Genomic DNA, 21,292 nt, shown 5'->3' with positions numbered 1-21,292 from the left:
GGACGTAAAGCATAAATAATATGCAGATCTATCTTGCTTTGTATTGAAACTTTTATATTTAAAATAATAAAGACAATAAGAATCTAATTCTTAATAACAGGTTTCCACATTACAGCCAATCAAGGTTGAAATCTCTTCAAGAATATACTAGTATTTGTGAAAAATTTTAGTGTACCAGGGTCACAAAGCTTCTGATATCATGTGATAAACTAATTATCTCCAAAACTAAACTTAAATTTAATAGCTCATGAGTTGTTTATATCTAATTGAATTTACTTAGTGCATTTAAATAAATTGGTACCCATTTAGTTTTTAAAAAATTGAAAGAAAAGAATAATACTTTGTTTATTACGGTGGATAAGCAACAAATTGATCAAGGAGGGACGGAAAAAACGTGAGTGATATTCCTTCCATCGTTTGAACGAGTATCATATCACTTTGACACTGTGGAGTCATAGCATCATTTAGCAGACACAATCACAAAGTTTATCAGATTATCTTCCTTCTGATAATGGGGGACACCTTTGTCCTTATATAGGCCTGAGTTGATATGATTTGTTGCCTCTTAACTGAAACTTAATTTGTGTTATAACTTATAACTTATCATCAACAGTGAGAGCTGAAAAAGTTTCAAAAAGACGTTGTTCTTGTCCACATATAAAGAACATATACTTCCTGCTAATGTATATCTATTCAATGAGTTGGCATTTGGATTTTCACACACCCAAGAAAAAACTGAAAGATGATTGCCACATATATATACTTCCTAAAGATTCATTCCTGTTGTGTTCCTCAATCTTACATAACCAAGAAAAATATTAAATCTTACATAGTTCGTGTATATAATATATTATATAGACTAGTGAACATCATTTTGCAAGATAGAATATGAACTTTATTCTGTAATATTTTCTTCATAATTTTAGTTATTTTGGTCCCCATGGTTAGGAGCAAAGGTTGCCACTTACTAGGCACGGTGCTAGAGTAATCAATGTGAAGCTATTAGCATCCGTTTGCAGACAAAAAAAATAACATTTACTATCAGCTATTGTTAACAGCTCAATTTCTTTCCAAGGTCAACATCATCATTTAAGATAGGTTTTGTTTTTCGAGTAAAGAAATTTTTACTCACATACAAACACATAATAGAAAAATAATGACCAAGTAGTATTTGTTTAACACATACTGATAGGATGGGCCTATATAGGTCTAATAGGTGGCTTAAACTTATATGCTATCTTTTGATATTATTTAGTTTTATTAATTTTCTTAAAATTACTAAATAATGTCACTTATATGGTTGATATTTTTTTGTAAATCACTATTTAATATTGGATATATATTGAGTAATGGATTATCAACGAAGAATATCAGTTTTATATCTCTTTGTTGTTTTTTGTTCAGCCCCTTGTTCAGGCTTTCACCCACCCTAGAATAATGTTTGTACATATAGGCTTGTCTCTTTTGGTGCACAATTTTTTGGATATTCTTCACCATCTTTTGTTTCTCAAGAACTCCTTAGGTATAGATAGGGGCTCACTTTTTACAGATTTTCTTAATTCATGGGTATGGTTTGGTCCTTCCATATGCTTTGTAATGTTCCTCATTTATATATTTTGAGTTGGGTTTGTTTGGAGTTGTAGAGATTGAAGTGTTAACATAGTTGAAATGACAATTTATACTTTTTATGTATCCATCTCCTTTTTTGTCAAAAAGAAAAATATTATTCTTTTAATGATAGATTTTAGGAGTAACATAGCATAATTTTTTGGTGCTTAACACATTCACATACTTGAAAAGTACAATGAATAAAAACAACTTAAGATTAAAACGTATAATAGCATGGTAAATAATGTGACAATCTAACATATGATAATATGATATTGATCCTTACTATCACCTATATTAAGTATTACATACATATGTGTTAAACTATCACATTATTCATTATGTCAACATATCGAAGTCACATCAGTATTTATCTTTAAAAAAATAATGATAAACTAATGGTGAACCAAAATTGTTAAGTAAAAATAAAAATTAAAAATCATAATAAAATTAGGAGATAAAATTATTATTTTTTCTTAAAATTTATATGAAATAAATTATAATTACTTAGGTAATCAAAGTCTGAGAGATACGAAATGATAAAAAAATCATAATTTTACCATTTTTTTACGTCTCTTTATATTTTTAAATTTTTAGAGATATTATTAAAAAAATATTTTTCAATTTATTAAGTAAGGAATTAGCAATGATAAATTTAAAACAAAAAACTATAAAGAATCTCATTTACTTTTTTGGTGTACAATCACAGCAACAAGTTTGAATTTATCTTCTTTATACTGGTCAAAGTTCAAACTCTATTATTAGGCTGATCTTCATAAAAAAGAAAAAGTCATTTATAATTGTATAGATATTTGCACTCAGATTTTTCAAAAATAGTTTGATGTTTAAATTAAATATACATGCATATATTTTTTAAAATTTTAAATACGATAAGACGTGATAAATAAGAGGCCCAGGAATATTTTATTTTATTTTTTTAAAAAAAAAGAGGAAGCTTCTATTGACTATTGTGGAAGGAAAATCCTTTTTTGAAACGGCCCTTTTTAATCTTTTTGGAGTTTGGACTGTCGTAAAAGCCCAATGTGTGTGTGTGTGAAAAAGGAAAAAAAAACTAAAAAAATGACTCCCTAAAATATAAAAAGAATAAAGTGTGTTGTTAGTATTTATCAGAAGGATTATTCCTTGACAAAACCTCAAATTAGACTCTTCTATCATTTTGAAAAATTATATTTTCTTAAAGCTAAAATTTCACCCTTTAATTCATTTTAATACACAAAAATATCCTATATGCGATGGAATATTTCATCAAAAAAATAATTTAAAAGATGAAATGAAATTTTAAATGTTTCTTTTAATAAGAACCAAATTAAAAGTTTAATTTGATCTTTCTTATAAGAACGTGAAAGACGTTAAAGTATTATATAACGAAAAATATAATTTTTTAAAACAAAGACAAAGATCATGTAATTTAAGCATGTTTCTGGCAGTTTATTAAAAAGCAAAAGGCAGTTTATTCCGTAGATCTTATTGTTTGGTGAATCACATTTCTCATGACCAGTAATTGAGGAGGATTACATTTGGTTTGAGAAGTGAGAGTCTCAATTCTCATGCATAGGTCACCGTCGGCATGGCTTGAAAGATCACTGTCTATCTTTATATAGCAAACTAGCAAAGGATTAACTTTTGTAATTTTCCTTTTCTGAAAATTTATTGATAGATATATCACTGTCTTTTATGAGAAGCAGATTCTTAATAGATACTAATCTGGGCATAGGTTGCTCCTGGTATCATCAGTTCATACTTTGACTGAAAGCTCTCCCTGCACAAGTCTCATTCAATGTGTTCAATGCAAAAGTGGAATATAATTTTTTGAATAAACTATTGTTAGAAATAAGATAATCAACAAATTTTATATCTAACAGCTATCCAAATAGATAGTCATTTGGTAGACTATTAAGCCATAATAGTGCAGATATTTATCAAATTATATAATAAATTTTGTTTTGTGCATATATATATATATAAGTCAGTATTAATGAAAGTGACATCATTTAATTTTAAAAAATTTAATCACAATTGTTTTATACCATCATAATAATCCAAATGTGTGCAGTACAGAAATTCAACATCCGAGTCAAAGAGTTACTAGAACTTATTCATTTTTGGCAAAAAAAAAAAAAAGGAGGTGAGTGAATGATAAGATGTTGGGATTGACATTGTTGAAAGAGTTCCATTAATATACAGCATCATGAGTTTTATTTATACTAACAAATTGAATAATTTATACAAGGTCTTATATTTAAATTTTATTGTAGTATATTATAATTAAGAAAAAAAAACTTAATTTCAAATTTTGTAATCGTAAATTAAACTAAATCTGTAAGATCTTTTGTGTAAGATGTATCAATATAACTGATTGTCCAAAGAAGTAATTTTATTATAAATATGAGAATGACAAACACAAATGAGTACATTAAATGTAGGTTTTTAATGAAAAAAATAAAAGGTTTATAAATTTATATATTTGGAGAGCATCCATCCCGATGTACGAGTTATCTACAAAATACTTGTGGTCCTTGAATCTTAGTTAGTCATGAAAAAGGCAAACGAGATATATTTTTTATATGAGATGTAACTAATTGTCTAAAGAAGTAATTTTATAAGAGAAATGACAAACACAAAATGAATGCAGTAAATGTAAATTTCTAATGAAAAAAAAAAAACTTTATGAATATATCACTATTTGGATGGCATCCATCTCAACGTACGAGATATCTACATATATACTTGTGGTCCTTGAATCTTGGGTAGTGATGAACATGGCTAATGAGTAGGGACGTCCACAAAAGTTCAAATTAGGAAAGTGTAGTAAGTAAGAGTATTATTTTTGTGTTGTGTTGCACGTGTGTTGTCAAGGGCATGCCAAGAAACTAAAAAAAATAAGTAGTTAATATTTTCAATATTTTAATAATCAATATTTCCTTCATTTGATAATTAATATTTCATTTGATAGAATCCATTAGTTAAAATAAATTATAGATGGTAGTTAATCTTTTATTTAGTGTTTTAAAGTTATGCATTAATAGCTGTTGGACATGTGGTCTCAAAAGGGGTGAATTAATTTTTCAGTAACAAACTTTTAACCTCAATTAAAAGAGAGACTTAGAATGCACAAGAAGCACCAATCAATTTAATGATGTTCTTTAAACATGCAAGACATAATTGATTGTAACAAATTTCGTGTCTACGTCCAATACTCAAGCAACCCACTTGAGATTTTCCACTCCCTTTGTAAAAATCCGTTTATAAAGTCTGAACCACACAGGGACAACCTTTTCCTTGTGTTCAGCATTCCTTACAACTTAAGAGACCCTCGGTCCCTTAAACAATTTCTTTGAATGAGAAAAAAGAAAGAATAATTCTCTTTTGAAAAGAAGGATATTACAATTGATGTCCATGGATGAACTCTTAATGGATTTGCAGGTGTTTGCCCAAGAGTTTCTTTTGAGAGAGCATTTGACAATGAAGTTCTCTTAGAATCTCTCATTTTCTTTTGAGAGGATACGACGTCCTGGACTAGCAAAACTCTCTCCCAATTTCATCCCAAATCACACATATATATAGACCTTTGATGACCATTCAAAATCTAAATGATAGGATGTGACTGTTGACGATATTTCTTGAAAATCCTCTATGGTAATCAATTACAACATTAGTGTAATCGATTACACAATTATTTTTCTTGAACAGTTGTGACTCTTCATTTAAAATTTGAATTCTCAACGTTCAGAGTCTTTGGTAATCGATTACATATAATGTGTAATCGATTACACACTTTCAAACCATTGATAATCGATTACATGTATTGGTAATCGATTACATGTGTCTTGGATAACTTGAAACCTTTCATTTTAAAGCAATGTTTGATCTTGAAGAAATCTTAAATCAATACTTTGTTTGTTGAAACAATCTTGTATTAATCTTGAAGCAAATGAGCCTTGTTTGATTCTTCTTTTGATATATCAAAATCTTGTATACATGCAATTACAATAGTAATTATTATAATAATATGATGAAATGAGAAATTGAACTTTAAAATGAACAGAAAAATTATTTGTTTCAATTATTTTATTATATTTTTAAAACAGTTAATGATTAAGTTTTACTGATGAAGGATTCAAAAAGGTATATATATTTTCCTGCAATATTTATCAAATCCAAACATGCATGAAATACGTTGATTTCACTGCATTAATCAATTAAAATTCTCAACTTCAGTAGAAAAATATTTCATTTGCATTATGAATAATGAATCACTAAAGAGTAGGGCTAGCAAGGGTGTATTTGACAAAACTTATATATGTAATTTCTAATATTTTAAATTTATCTTTAATAACTTATAATAGGATTATAATTTTTAAATTTCATATATATTATAAATAAAGGAATGATAAATATGTAAGGGTGGTGTGACGTACGTACAGAGACGAAAAGTATGGCAACGATGATTGGCAAGTCAGTTATGGATGTCATTGAAGAGGCATCTAGTTGTGTGGGTGTGAGAATGAAAGATATCGAAGCCTTAGTCACGTTTAGTTTGAGTATTTGTTTTTTGTATTTATTTTTAAATTAAGTGTATGGTTTGAAATTAAATATTGAATAGAACAAAAAATATTTATTTTGATTGGTTTGAATTCTTTTTTTTGTTTTTATTTAAAAAATAAAAATACATTTGTTTAAAATTTAAAAATATTTTCTCTGCAAATATTTAAAAAAATCAAAATTAAAAACAACGAATCAATATTTTTAATTTTTCTGAATAAGCAAAAACTTGACCATACTATTTCTTGATATATATTTTCTAAATCTTTAAAACTTAAAAATAAAAATAAACACTTGAATCAAGTCTCACCTTTAAATTTCGAAACAAACTAATCTCCTAAAATAGGTTATTTCTCTCATAACTGCTGGAGTTCTTTATCCGATGTGTTACCAGCTGGTAAATCATCTTCTTCGTCTATTGTTGAGTTTGAAATTTTAAAGCAATTTTGTGGTAATGGTCATCAAATGCGAGCTTCATGTATCAAAGAAGTTTTGTGGTACCCATCACTTTGTAATTGATTGAAATGCAACTCAGATGGTGATTCCAAAGGCTCTCTAGAAAGCATTTTTCACTGTTTTAAATGTTATTTAAAATATTTTAACAATAAAAAATAAAATAAACATAATTTATAAGGATTAAAAAAATTATAAAAACAAAAAAAATATACTAAATTACAAGAACTAAAAAGATATATAAATCTAATTTTTAATACAATCTTTTTTTAAAAATATTTCTATTATTAATTTTAATTAGCATTCTAAATATATTTGAATAATGATTTTAATACCGTAGGCTTTTATGTGTTTTTTTTAACTAAATGTTACTTTTACACTTTTATGTTTTAGTTTTTTTTTATACGTTCAAGTTTTAGAAATCTTATTTTATTTTAGTCATTTAGGTTTTTAAAGAGTTTTATTTTTATTTTTTAATAAAACATTAAATATGTTTTGAAAGAAAAGTAGGACGTATAAAAAATGATTATTTTAAATAACGTTAACAAAACAACGTTATTTATATAAATGATTATACTGTTAATGTTACTTAAAATGATGTAAAAAATGATGATGTGACATGTTATTTAAAATAACATTATTTTAAATAATTTTATTTTAATTTTGTTTTTAAATAATTTTATTTTCGTATTTTAAGTTTTTCAAAATATTTTATTTTAATTCATTAAACTTGTAAAATAATATATTTTGATCCTAATAGTTATATCTAATAATTATATATAATGTTAAGATCCAATGAATATAATTGAGTACATTCTATCAATTAAACACCTATACAATAACTCTAGGAGACACTTTTCTAAGCAAATATTGCCAAGTAGAGCCAAAGTCTCACATATCCTACTTGGAAAGATTTGAAATTGGAGATTGAATTTGATGAAAACAAATGACTGATTTATTAAGTTTGTTTCAATTAACATATTACATAATCGTTTCAATCTACGTTAAATAAAAATAAAATCCTTCAAAAATATAAAATAATAAAATAAAATTTTTAAAAATTAATATACCAAAATAAAAATAAAACACTAAAACGTAAACAATCAAAATTAACATTTCAGTTTTTTTCCATTTTACACATATTTGAACACCCAGTGCAAGTAATGCAATGACTGAAGGTCTGCTACGCGTTTTCCAAGAACACAAAATGACCAACCTGGGATAATGAATTGGCCTCAGCTCTCTCTGAGAAAGCATTTAATGCAAAGACCACACAAAGCAATGAGCTACAGCCTACAGCCCAGAAACACCAAGTTCCGTAAATTTTGTATTTGATTTGGTCACACTTCTCATGGAAATTAAATTTCTCGGAAAATGAGGGTATCACTGTATGGTCATTATCTCACTAAATTACTCAACACACATTGATTATCGTCTTAAAGTTTGCATTCCGGATTGGCTTCCCCCAGGCTCTTAAGACAGGTTAAAACCTGCACTGTGTCTGTTTATTGGTCTGATAGGGGTTAATAAAGGAAAAATAAAAACGGATTTACTAGGGTTTAGGGCTGATAAGGCGGTACTATAAGACAAATTTTAGATGTACTCCAATTGTTTAATTATTTATATATTTTCGGTGGTGTTAAATAAAATTGAAGTTTTGCATTATTAGTACGTGTACTATTAAATTACATATTAAAGGTCCATTTAAAATTCAAATCTAATAGAAGAATTCTACCAAAAATACTTATATAATTGTATTTAAATTTTATCCTTAATTAATTTTTTTTTGTTTAACAAGTACTTATTTGCAATAACTATTTTTCTAATATTTTTTTTATTATTTCTAACTACTTAAAATATTTTTTTAAGAATTAATGTTGAAAAAGAGGAACACATTTTTTTCTTAAGTTAGAGATCGCATGTGACTCCTAACTCATTAAATCATAAATTAATTTTACTTATTGTATGTGATGGTTGTTGATTTGATGAGAATAAGTAAATTATTTTAAATTAAAATATTAATTTAATGAGTCCCATAGGCTATAACAATAGCATGAATTTTTATTTCCTAGTTTTTTATGACTAATTAAAATTTAATCTATAAAGCGGGATATAAGTATTGGGATGAGTAATCAATTGCTTTAAGGTTGATAATGTTTGAGAAATGTTTTAAACTTCCATGTGATTGTCTTAGGCTCCCCTACTTCGCGCGATTTAATTATTCGAGCTAACAATTCAATAATCAGCTATAAATTAAACTGTACATAGAGTAGTATTTAAAATTGTGCTTGTCTCAACGGATACTAGAAACTACTATGCTAAAAGCCTAGATTTAATTTACTTGGTTAACCGGGAAATGAAAATTTAAAATATGATAATGTGCAGGTTTAGAAGCTTCGGTGCAGGGTGCTATAGACAAGATTATCATAGGCGAGGAGGAATCTATTATCTATGCTTCATTGTCATCAAGCTCCTTTTGCCTTTGTAAAATGTGTGTTACGTCAAAACAAATTAAGCAAGTTCAGGCAGCTATAAAGAGACATGAGAGTTTGGGGATTTAGCAACCTATTAGTATTATTAGTTAATTATAGATTTATAGTTAACAAACCTATTACTACTAGTGCAAAGTTTGTCTCCTATAAATTGGTCCCAATCCTTCTCATCAATATCTAGTAAGTCTGAGGCAAAGGCTTCGATTTTCTTGGTCTCTTATCGGTGATCGATAAGTGAAGATAATCAGAATCCCACTTAAACATCCCAACCATTTGATTTTTTTTATAAATAAAAAGCGGCCACTTTTGTTTTTTTTTAATACGTATTTTCCTCATTTTTCTGTTTTTGATTACGAAAAGATGCCCAACCCAATACACCAGCACCATGTATGTAAAAAAAAAATCATATAATAAACATGAGAAGTATATCCATACATGTGTTTATATTGAATGCCATTATAGGTTTTTGAAGTGACATTTCACTGAATAATAACAAGTTAGCAACAGCATATGGAATCTTTTATTAGTTCACGGCAAGTAATGTCATTGTTACAGATCCAATTATAAAATAAACCTTAATTAAGTAAGAATGATATATTATATTTTATTAATTTTTAATGCCATAAGTTCCAATTAATTTAATTCTTGAAATTATAAAAAAATGTCATTTAGTTTTCCAAATGATTAAAAAATAATTAGTTTGATTCTTAATATTATCAAATAAAATGTGTTTTAATCTCTAAAATTATAATAATAAGAGTTAAAATAACTTATATTTAAGGTTTCAAGAACTAAACTGATATTTTTATAATCTCAGAGATTAATGTCCAATTTAAATATTTTTCACAAATATTTATATCAAAATAAACTAGATAAAACATTTTTTTCATTAAATTATGTATTTTAACTTTTAAAGAAGATAAATTTGAAAATTTTTAAAATTAAAATACATAAGTTAATTCTTACTGATAAAAAATATATATTTATGTTATTATAAATATTTGATAAGAAGTTTATATAAAATAACCTTAAAGTAAATAATACTTATAATTGTAAGAATTAATTTAATATATTTATTATTAAATAATCAAACATCAATATGGATTTTGTTTTCTAATTTGTATAACGATCATTGCTAGCTAGCTACAAACCCTCTCCTCCTCCCTCCCTCGAAAACAAAGCGCACCCACACAAGCAAAAGAATCATATTCGTAAAGATACAATTAACGAGTATTATATTTTAAATAATTGTTAATGTATATTTAAATTTTTTATTAAATATTTTAATCATCTAAGATAGAAGTATTAATTATTTTTATATTTTATATAATGGATTATTTTTAGTTTCTTAATCATTATTTTTGAACATTTGCTACTAATGAATATTTGCTATTTTTTAAAAGTAAAAAAGAATTCGTGGTTACTTTTCTTTTAATTTTTTTTTAAAGTTTTTGGTATATATTATTTTTAACTTATAAAAAGGACAGTTGATGACTTGATTACAACTTGCCTATTTGTGAAGTCCAACAATAATGCTCGTCTTTCTCTATTTTCTTTTTACCATTTCGAGAAGGTTGGGACCAATGTTGAGGAGAGTGACTTGTGTACGTAGTACCCGGATTTAACATAAGATTTTTCATTTGTTACTATTAATTCAATTCGTTAGGGATGATAGACTGAGGTGCATTCTTGACATTCTCTTCATCCTCAACATGTCACCATGTCACCTCTCTTGTTTTTTCTAACAACCACTAGTATTCTTGAAAGTGAGTGACAACGATCTAAGTTCTTTTGTGCTGTTAGGTGGTTTATTAGGGATTAAGATGTCCTACCAAGTTACATCGAAAAAAAAAAAAAGATAATACATTTATTGTGAGAACATGAATTTTTCAAATACACAGCTTGAACTGAATAATTTATTTATTTTAGCCTTTGCAAAGTTAAATGAAAGGTTTTAATTTGTACCCTTTTCGAATCTTGCAGGCAGCTAATATTGGATTCGAAAACACGAATTATTACATTATATTAAAAAATTTGCACGTATAATACAAAGAGGCATATAAAGACAATGTTTTCCAACACAAGCATATGATTTGTAGATAAGTATACATACAATACAAGTGATGTTCTCAGTTTTCTCTGGCCAAACACCATGATAATGCAGCTTGGTGCAGGCACACAGATATGAGTTCAGCAGGACCACGCCAAAATTCTGCGCTGGCTTTGTACCCATCATTTGATAATGACTGCCTAATTCAAAAACTAACGGGTCTGATCTCCCTTCACCATGTCAGGTCTGATGAACCCCAAGTGCAATGGATCCTATGGTGGATATTTCACTACACGTGTATATATGGGATGCATTGCATAACAGTTCATTCAGTCATGTTAGATACATTGATTTATACGTACTTTTTTTTTTAATAAATATTAACCAATGTTATTGAAATATTGTCTGATGAAATAAGATGATTTTCTATTGAAAACGTTTATCATAATTAAAATATTTAATAAATGTAAGTTCATTTTTTAATGCAAACAAATTTAATAGGAATCAATCATTTTCAATGCAAACAAATTTTAAATTCGATGACTCGATTAGTAAATATGTATTTTTTGGTGTCTGAAATTTGTTTCTACTCTGCATTACTTTTGCCAAATTTAATTACTGTTCCTGCTAAGTGATGAGGAGAGTTTTATATTGATTCAAAAATAATAAATAAAAAGTTTAAATTAAAAATTAAGATGAGAGTATATTGATAATATTTTGTAACATTTTCTAATCATATTCAGCTGAGGAGGCTTGGTTTGAAACCCGCATGGAACAGTGTGTCATAAATTTGTAGAATGCCGTTGAAGCAAACCAAACCTAACCAACTTACCTCGTTTTTTTTACCACTGTATATACATTAATTAATTACTATAAACAACGTTATATTTGCCAGAAGAAAGTATGTTCAGATTGAGAAAGAGAGTGTCTATGTCTTATCTCAACGAAAGCAATATATAGATCGGATTTGATGTCATTTAGCCACATATACATAGATTGACAAGAGATAATGACTTTACAAATCTTGTAAGCATAATCTAATTCAAGACAAATATAGAAATTTTTACTCCTTGTTGGCTTCCCATGGGATAAAGGAAACAAAAATTGACAATCTCTCTCTCTCTCTCTCTCTCTCTCTCACGTACGGTTGCAGTATTAATTTCCTCCATTAACAGAGCCATGGAAGCTCGCGCGCCATATATGAAACAAAAATGCTACTACTAATTATAAACTACTAAGTATATAATACAGAACAAATATTACAATTAAAAATAACTGATTTCCCTTAGGTTCAAATAAAAAAAAAAGTAATATTTAATTCAAATAGGAAGAAGAAGAAGAAGATGATGGCTGGTCTTCCCTAACTTGTTGTAACAAGAAAGAAGAAGTAGGAGTACTAGTGGCTATATCATTATGAACCTCGACGACCTCAGCTTCCAAACAAGAAACACAGCGAGTGCTGCAAGAGGAAGAGAGAGAAGAGCTATAAAAAGATAAAGGGGAAGAAGGAGATACTATTTGGGAGTTGTTATTATTATTAGAAGAAGAAGAAACCGAGAAAGAGGAAGAGGAAGAAGAAGAAGAAGAAGCGACCAATAAATCGACGAAAGCGCCAACAATATAGCCATGGTTGGTTTTTCCATTGACTTTCAAATACCAACACAGAAGCTCTTGGAGACCCTCCCAGTCCTTGACGCACTGCGCCTCCACCATCTCCTCCATGGACCTGCGGAAATCGACGTAAGGGTCCTGAGAGTCCACGGACATGACAACGCTGTCTTTGAACGGCAACGTTGTTGTTGTTGTTGGTGGTGGTGGTGGTGATGGTGGTGGTGGTGGTGGTGGTGGTCTGGCCTCTAATATGGAGCTTGTCTCGTCTGGCTCGAAGAATAAGCGGTCGGAACGCAAGCCGCGAATGACGGAGTCTAGTGAGTGGGGTCTTCTAGAATCTTGTTCTGAGGCAGTTGAGAAGCTTCCGGAGTCAGGGGAGACTGTGAAGAAGGAAGTTTCGGAGCTCTCCAGCGTGTCCAAGTAAGCGGCGTTGATGGTTTTGAATGCGGCGTCGTTTTGGGTTCGGAAAGAGAGGGTTCGCGGTTGGTGGCAGGGCCAAGAAGAAGAAGAGGGTTTGTTGTGTAGTAGGGAAGGGAGCTTCATTTTCTTGCCCATGGGATTGCAGAGAAAAGAATGAATTAAAGAGGAAAAGGAACTAAAATGGAGGCATTAATGTGGGGGGAAGATTTTAAAGGACTGCTTCCCTCACCTCACTCTATCATCACATTTTTCTTTTTCTCTTTTTTTCAAATAAACCATGTTATCCTCACAACTAAGCTCTGCGTTTCACTATTAAAGGAATTAAAACTAATTTGTTTATTGCATCATCATTTTCAAACTTATCGGATTTAAATTATAAAATAATATTATTTAATCTGAAGTTGATATAAAATATATTAAGAAAATATTTCCTTTTATTAATTTGCTTTAGGATTACAATATTTGCCTCATAGTCACTTCCCCAATCGGGGATGATGCCGATATTGTCAAGGCTAGCTTCAAAAACTCTGAAATTGCAAATAAATACAAACCTACAGTCCCAATAAATAAATTGTAAAAATCTCCAAAACATACTATGGTCCTAATTATGGTTGCTGATCGTAATTTTAAAATTATGACTGTAACATCTTGTAGTGAATAACACACGTTACTGATAACAGCTGCAAACTTTTACCTATTGTCCGTAACAAGTTAATTATATTTTCAAATATAATTATATTACACTTATTACAGTATTTTAATAAGGTACCACCATACCCATAATATCATAAACTAGTTGTATAACAATTGATTTAGGGGCCCCAAAGATTTTAATGATCATACCTCGTATAATGAAGGCTTCAAACCTTAATTTTTGGATCGAATGTCTCTCATGAAAGGGTCGCCATTTAGAACCAGTATCTTAAACGTAACGATATTAAGATTATCTTTATTCATGGTTGATTCAAACGGAGTTTTAAAAAAAATAGTTTACATAAAAAATAGTTATTATTTTAATAGGAAATATTTCTATTTCTCTTTATAATTTACGGTTTGTTAAGATTTTCTTTAGTGCACAGGGTTTGTATTTTCAAATAACTTTTACATTTTTAATGCAACAAACAATTGTTAAATAATTATTTTTGTTTTTATTACAAATATTTTTAATTTTCATCTCTTAATCATTTGAATAACTATAGCTAAATGATAACAATACATTTAGCTAGTAAGTTGGTTCAAATTAAAAAATAAAAACATAGTTTAGTTTCTAATTAATAGTTATGCATTTTTGGATTTTATATTTTTTGTGGTGTACATAATAATTCATTTTTTTGGGTAAAGATAATTCAATATTTTTTAATTATTAACAAGCTAATTCTTTCTTCACCGGACCTGTTAAAGTCTTACTTAACACCTCTTTTTCATCCTTCCTCGCTCTTTGTTACATGTGAACTCTCATTGTTCTCTGTTTCTTTAAAATAAATATTTTTATTTGCTTGTTATTCGCAAAATTTAAAATCACCTTAATTAATCAATTATAAATTAAAATCATATTTTTCACTTAATGTTTAATTAACTCACATATGCATTTATTATAGAATAGGATAAAATAGGAAATCCAACAAATATTTTATTAGAATAAAAAAATATAATATTTCTTGATTTCTAAATAAAATTTTTAAAAGACAAATAAAAAGAAAAGAGGATAACTTACACCGAAATTCACTTTAAGAGACCATATAAAAAATATTTTTCAGTAAAAAAAATATTTAATTCTTTATAATGAGTTTTATATACGCATATGTGCATAAAAGAAACTAAAAGGAAAGTGATTAATTTATAACTAAGGAATCAATGTAATTATTGTGAAGATCATATAATAACGTAAATAAAAATTATGAGTAATATAATTTTATATATTTTAAAAATTTTCTTTTAGTCTTTTAATCAATGCTCCAAGTGTAGATACTAATATATTTTTTTTTGTTTAATTAAAAACATATTTTTAAAGAAAATTAAAAAAATTTAAACTTCTCACAAATAACATATTTCTAAAAACTATTTCAACCACGTATAATTGGAAAAAACAAAACGGAAAAAAAATTCAGCCGTGTGCCGCTTTAGATTTCGGATAAAAATTCAGCCCTATTTTTCCTCCCTTATCAACCAATTCTTTGAATCTATTACACATCTCATTTATGACCACATTTAATGTAAACTCCCACACAGAAATCAAACGGTTCAACAACCCATATATTTTGCGCGGGAAGGAGGAGTGGTGCACGCATTTCATCAAGTTCTGACAATTAAATTTTAGGATTCTAGAGGTTACATGACATTTTCTGATTTTCACTTGATAAGACTTTGTAAGAAAAAAATATTTATTTCTTCTTCGATAAAGACTATACAAATAAGACTCTATAAAAAAAACTGAAAAATTATATCAAGAAATAAATAAATATAAAACTTTGGCCATGTAAAAATATAATATAAAATTACTTATTCAATTATTTGTTAGAAACTAATATGCATAACCATGACCATCATAATTATAATCACTTAAGTTATCTTGGACAAAATTAAATGCAAGCTAAATAAAAAAAGTAACCGGAAGTCAAAAGTTAAAAAATTAATTTATTCGATAAAATTAATTATTAAAATAATTAAAAAGTATAAATAGCAAAAATAAAATAAAATTGTCATTTATTTAAAAAATATAAAAATATATATTGAAGATAAAATATATATATATATATATATATATATATATATATATATATATATATATATATATAAAATTAGAAACAAAAAGTGCATTTTAAAGATGCTACAACTACTAAAAATTATTTACCAAATAATCAAACAAGTTTTCGAACCAAACTACTTAAAATTTCTTGCACAACATAATCTTAATCATCAATCCTTATATATTTTTTTATTGCAAATGCTTGTTATATTATTCAAAACTTTAGAAATTTACTAAATATTAATCGACTTAACACACATCATTCATGTACTTCAAATATAAAGTACTAGTAACATTTGGAGTGCTACGTATTTTTCATGGTGCAAAAAATTTAATTAGTGAAAGCAAGACAAGATTTCTTCACATGAAAAAAATGGTTAAACATATAATTTAGTCACTACATGCATCGTGATTTTTCAATTTGATCCTTATACATCAAATTTATTAATTTAGTTTCTATACGTATAAATGTTTTTAGTTTAGTCATTGTCAGTTGTCACTGTTAACTCCTCTCTTTTTTTTAAAGAAAAAAACATTGTTAAATCCCTTACACATTCGTCATTTATATGGATTACATTAAGAATGCACTAAGTAAAAACACACAAGAGAGTTAATGGTCAATGTAAGATCGTTAGAGATAGCGTCCTAACAGCAAGAACCAAACTGAAAATATTTGTATGTATAGGAACCCATTTAATAAGTTTTTGCATATAGAAACTCAGTTGAAAATTAACTGTATACAAGACTAAATTTAAATAACGGAACAAAGCTAAAACTAACTATGCTTAAATCACAGTCTAACACGACACTAATATTAAAAAAAATCAAATTGAGTAAATGCATAAACAGATACACTCTTGTATAGTTGTATTAGTCAATGTAAGTTCATCCCCTTTTTTTTTTACGAAAAGTTTTGGCCATAGAAAACTCTGCATTAGTTCTTCTCCTTTCGAAGTGCTGTTTCCACTCTAGATCACCCAAATACTGAAGGAAAAATTTAATGAGTAAAATATACTTTCAATTGCTCGAACATGTAATATCAATTTATCCATTAAAAAAAAAATTCTTAATTATAGAAAATAAAAAATACAAAAATAAAAAAGCCCAAAGATGCCGTTGACAAGAAAAGATATTTATAAGTAGTGGGAGGTTAATTCTGGGAGGAAGACAAAGTAAATCAATCAAAAGGTACCTGGTTCGTAAATATGATATGTAACACACGTGGTATGTGGGGATGCACAATATTGTGTAACTGGTTAAGATAGAACTCTCTTCACGTGCCTTACGAAAAAAGGTCCAGAGAGTAGATGGAGACCCTTGAGACAGTCACAGACATAGAAATAAACTAACTGATTGATATTCGACCAGTAGATATATACAAAGGTTTCACCAATGGCCTTTGATCTTCTTCTCTTCATTATTTTGTTCATCGTCTCATTTAATTGTGTTTTGGGTGTCTCCAAAACCTCCAAAGGTCCGTCACAATCAAAATAGTTGAAATTGATTATTTTCCATAGCCAGTTCAGGAGCTTAAGTGTAGTATGTTTGTTTATATGCGGTTGACCAAGGCATGCCAATTCGACGTGGTTAAACTATTGCTAATGAACATGGGTTGATATTACTACCATTTTCCTTGACAATCGTGTGTGTAATGAATGCACTGGGACCCTGATTCGGCCTATGCTTTTATTTTGATTAGATTATAATATTATTCCGACAGAAATAAAAGTGGGGGACCTCCTTTTTTTCCAACTCCTGTATGGAAGAACATGAATCATATTATATTTATGGAATCCTATCCACATTGCAATGAAACAAAAGTAAAGAAGGGGAAATATATGCAGTCACACCACCTCACGAAATTTTTATGGATACTATTATTTGCAACTTGTACGATCAATTTTGAGGACTTATATTTTTACCTTATAATTACTCAATCCTAGAATTTGAAACATTTCCCAAACTCATCCCCATTCAAACAGAAATGACTGTCAGAAAATATGGTTACGCCGAATTTGAGTTGGGTTCTAAACTAAGTCTAGCACGATAAATTTCATAAAATGTGTCAAAAAATTTCTCCTGTATAAGATGTCACATCAGAGGAACCATTGGTGCGGAACCGTCCGGTTTGTGTATATTATGTGTTTTCATCATTCACTTGGCTACGCATTGTTAAGGATCTTACTATCTTAACAGCGAAAGACCGTGAAACATTCTCAAGCTAATGTCATCACGTGGTCGGGGTGTATCAAAACAAATACAATGGACCAGCAGCTATAGATATTGAACACTATCACACATCATGGAGCATGAGGATTGATGAATGCTTGATTATGACATGCTGACCCACACTGAAAGTGACATGCTAATATCATTTTCAAGTTTCCTTTCTATGCCATACATGAATGTATGAGTTCATAATTCATATAAAATTCATCTTAGCATTCATGCATGCAAAGCAAGTTAGTCTTAATCTAAATCAACCCATCATGTCCAATCAAGCTGTAGCCGGATTTTCAATCCATACAAGGTTCGTCAAGTTCCATACAAGTGCAGCTTGCCTAACACAACAATAGCCCTTCCAGAACTGTCGCGGTTCTCAGCTTTACGAAGAAAGATACAATACTTGCATTGGGACATAAGCATAAGAAAGATGATACCTGTTAATGTATTAGTTAACCTACTGGATCCTCAAACAATACAACCAGACGTTAAACATAAAAACACTTTCTGATTAACCATATCCCATCTAATGTTCCCACAGACATCGATGTCTAACCTTCTTTATCAGCCATTCTCATACTCGATGTCTCAAGATGTACTGAAAACTTTTTAAGTTAATTATCTACCATCAACCAGTTCAAGTTCAGTGTTAAGCACGAACTTACACGATGAATTTGATGTCAAATCATAATGCCATTTGACCATTCGAAAGAGTAGCAGCAGAGAGTAGTACAAGTTTTGTTAGGATATAAGAGGAAGGGGAGTTTAGAATATTAGTTAGTCAGGTGAGTTAACTAAGGAAGACAAAGTAAGGGGGAAAACAACATTCTTAAGGGTTTCCTCCTTCTCAAAGGATTTCCCTTTTTTTAACCAAAATACTATTTATTGTTCGAGTGAAATTGAACAAAAATATACGAGGGACAAAAAAAATCCTTCTCCATGGTTTCCTCCTTCTCAAATGATTTCTCTTTTCTAAAAAAAAAGCAAATGCTCTCAATCTACACAAACAGAATAAAATGCCTCCTTCCCCTTTACATTCTCTTATTTATCTCGCTAATTCCCCTTTCCCTTGTATCCTCTAACAATACCACCTCCCCCCCACCCCCCCTGAAATTCCTGTCCTCTAGGCTGGAATCTGAAAAGCAAAATATAAGGGAAACACTTCCAAGGGTTTTTTTTTATTATTGTTGTTGTTGTAGCTACAGGAGGATGGGCAAAAATTTTCAATTTAATGTCTTCATAAAAAAAAAACTCCTCATGCACAGTAGGTGTATAGCTCGACCCTTATAATTTCCAATATGAGATCCTGATAACCTACAAAGGCCAACTTTGATGGTAGCAACCAAGTAATGTTGTTTTGATATTGCTGGAACCACAAGGGAATGATTGTGGGTACTCTCTGAATTATGCGGGCTTGAGCTCGACTCATTAAATCTTTTAGGATTTACAATTCATACATACCTTCTTGATGAATCCAATAGCTCATACCCATTTAGGCTTGGCCCATTAAGACAAATATCAGAATGTCATGTCTACCCTTCTTCCATTCTCCTTAGGCAGAATGCCAGCAAAACCACATCGTATCTCACTTGTGCACATCCATAGTGGCTCTGCAGGTAGTGGCCACCACTTACGAGCTTGTGTCCAGCAGCAGTGGTGGTGACGGCACAGTCAAACTCCATATAACCCTGATCCAAGGTTGCCTCTGCTTCATAATCATGCATACATCCTGTCCAGCAGTAAAGGCTTGAACGACCAGTTTGAGATCCATGTTTCAGAGGTCATTGATGCTTCACCTTTTGTTCTTTGTCATATGAGTCACAACTAAGCTCCAAAACTGTGAAACATGACAGCACCTCATCCTTTGTCTCCCAACATTTTTTCTCCTCTACCTGTATTCCTGTCCTTGATCATCTCTACCATTTGGTCATACTTGTTGATCTTTGTATATGGTTCCGATTTTGTAATAGATTCTAGTTTTCTACTTCACCCTTATTCCCAACCATGACCATCTCTACTGTTCGGTCATACTTGTTGATCTTAGTATCTGGTTCTGATTCTGTATCGTGTTCTAGTACCTCCCCTCTGATGGCTTCACCATGAATTCTTGCAACCAAAGGATCGTTACCATTGAATTAGGCAATTTGATCTTCCTTGCCCAGCAATGAAATTCTTGGAAGATAAATTCCCCTTTGTTTTATCTAAACTGCTATTGGAATTGGATAACAGAATCTTCTGTCAAAGAATATATTTCTTGGTTTTCTACTATATTCATCATCCCCAGTCTATTCACTACCCTTATCTTAAGAACATTTTTTATGTTCTCAGATTTATGACCAATCCAAGAACATAAAAAAATGTTCTTAAGAATGAGAAGCACTATTTCATCAAACCTGAAGCATTTGTTTGATCTCTTCAATTCCCTCAACCTTCATTTCTGAGACCTGATAACTGATTTTTCTGGCCCCTTCTTGAGAAACTCCATCAACGATTCATGGTCTATGATTCTTGACTCAATGATCTCCATCCATGGGATTGTTTTCCTTCTACCCAAAATTAGGATCCGAGTTGGAGCAAATGTTATAAATCAAAATACTGACTTTATTGAGTGACATTGACAGCAAATAGGAGAAAGGATACTTCTCTTCCAAGGGTTTTTCCTTTCACAAGGATTTCTTCATTCACAGATAGCAAAATAGAATGCCTCCTTCCCCCTTACATTCTCCAAGTTAAACAAGTATCCAACTCACAAAACCCCTAACTAGCTAGGAAGTACTAGTATTGTAAACTCCACTTCCCCTTATATCCTCAGAAAGTTTCTAGCTAGATAAATACAATATCCAAGACTTTAATTTTCAACAAATAAATATTCCAATAATATCATGGACCATAATACTCTTAGCTTAGGCCTAACAGCAATCATTCAGTACTTTTGCTTAATGTAAACTGTAAATGCATACAGCAGCAAGTCTACAACAACAACCCAGCCTTTTACCATTAAGGGAAGCCAACTTAAATGAATCAAAAAACGCCATATGTTGTAAATCATGTCTAAAGACAAAAATATTAATCATTTTAGTCCTTAATTGTTTCGCCTATAGTTTTCTTAGTCTTCCTTTGCCTTTA

At 29.5% G+C, this 21,292-nt stretch overlaps 1 protein-coding gene across 1 annotated transcript; it reads right to left on the bottom strand.

The window, feature by feature from the left end:
* Nucleotides 1–12,099: 12,099 nt before the first annotated feature.
* On the bottom strand, nt 12,100–13,467 carry LOC114407247 (transcription repressor OFP13-like). Its single transcript, XM_028370282.1, has one exon. The coding sequence runs from the start codon at nt 13,330–13,332 to the stop codon at nt 12,481–12,483; it is 852 nt and encodes a 283-aa protein (XP_028226083.1). The 5' UTR covers nt 13,333–13,467; the 3' UTR covers nt 12,100–12,480.
* Nucleotides 13,468–21,292: the final 7,825 nt, after the last annotated feature.

This window comes from Glycine soja, chromosome 3, assembly GCF_004193775.1.
Source record: "Glycine soja cultivar W05 chromosome 3, ASM419377v2, whole genome shotgun sequence".
NCBI lineage: Eukaryota > Viridiplantae > Streptophyta > Magnoliopsida > Fabales > Fabaceae > Glycine > Glycine soja.
This window is presented reverse-complemented; position numbering and strand designations above follow the sequence as displayed.

Coding starts and splice junctions, on each gene's coding strand:
- LOC114407247 (XM_028370282.1), bottom strand. CDS start 13,332: ATGGGCAAGAAAATGAAGCTCCCTTCCCTACTACACAACAAACCCTCT.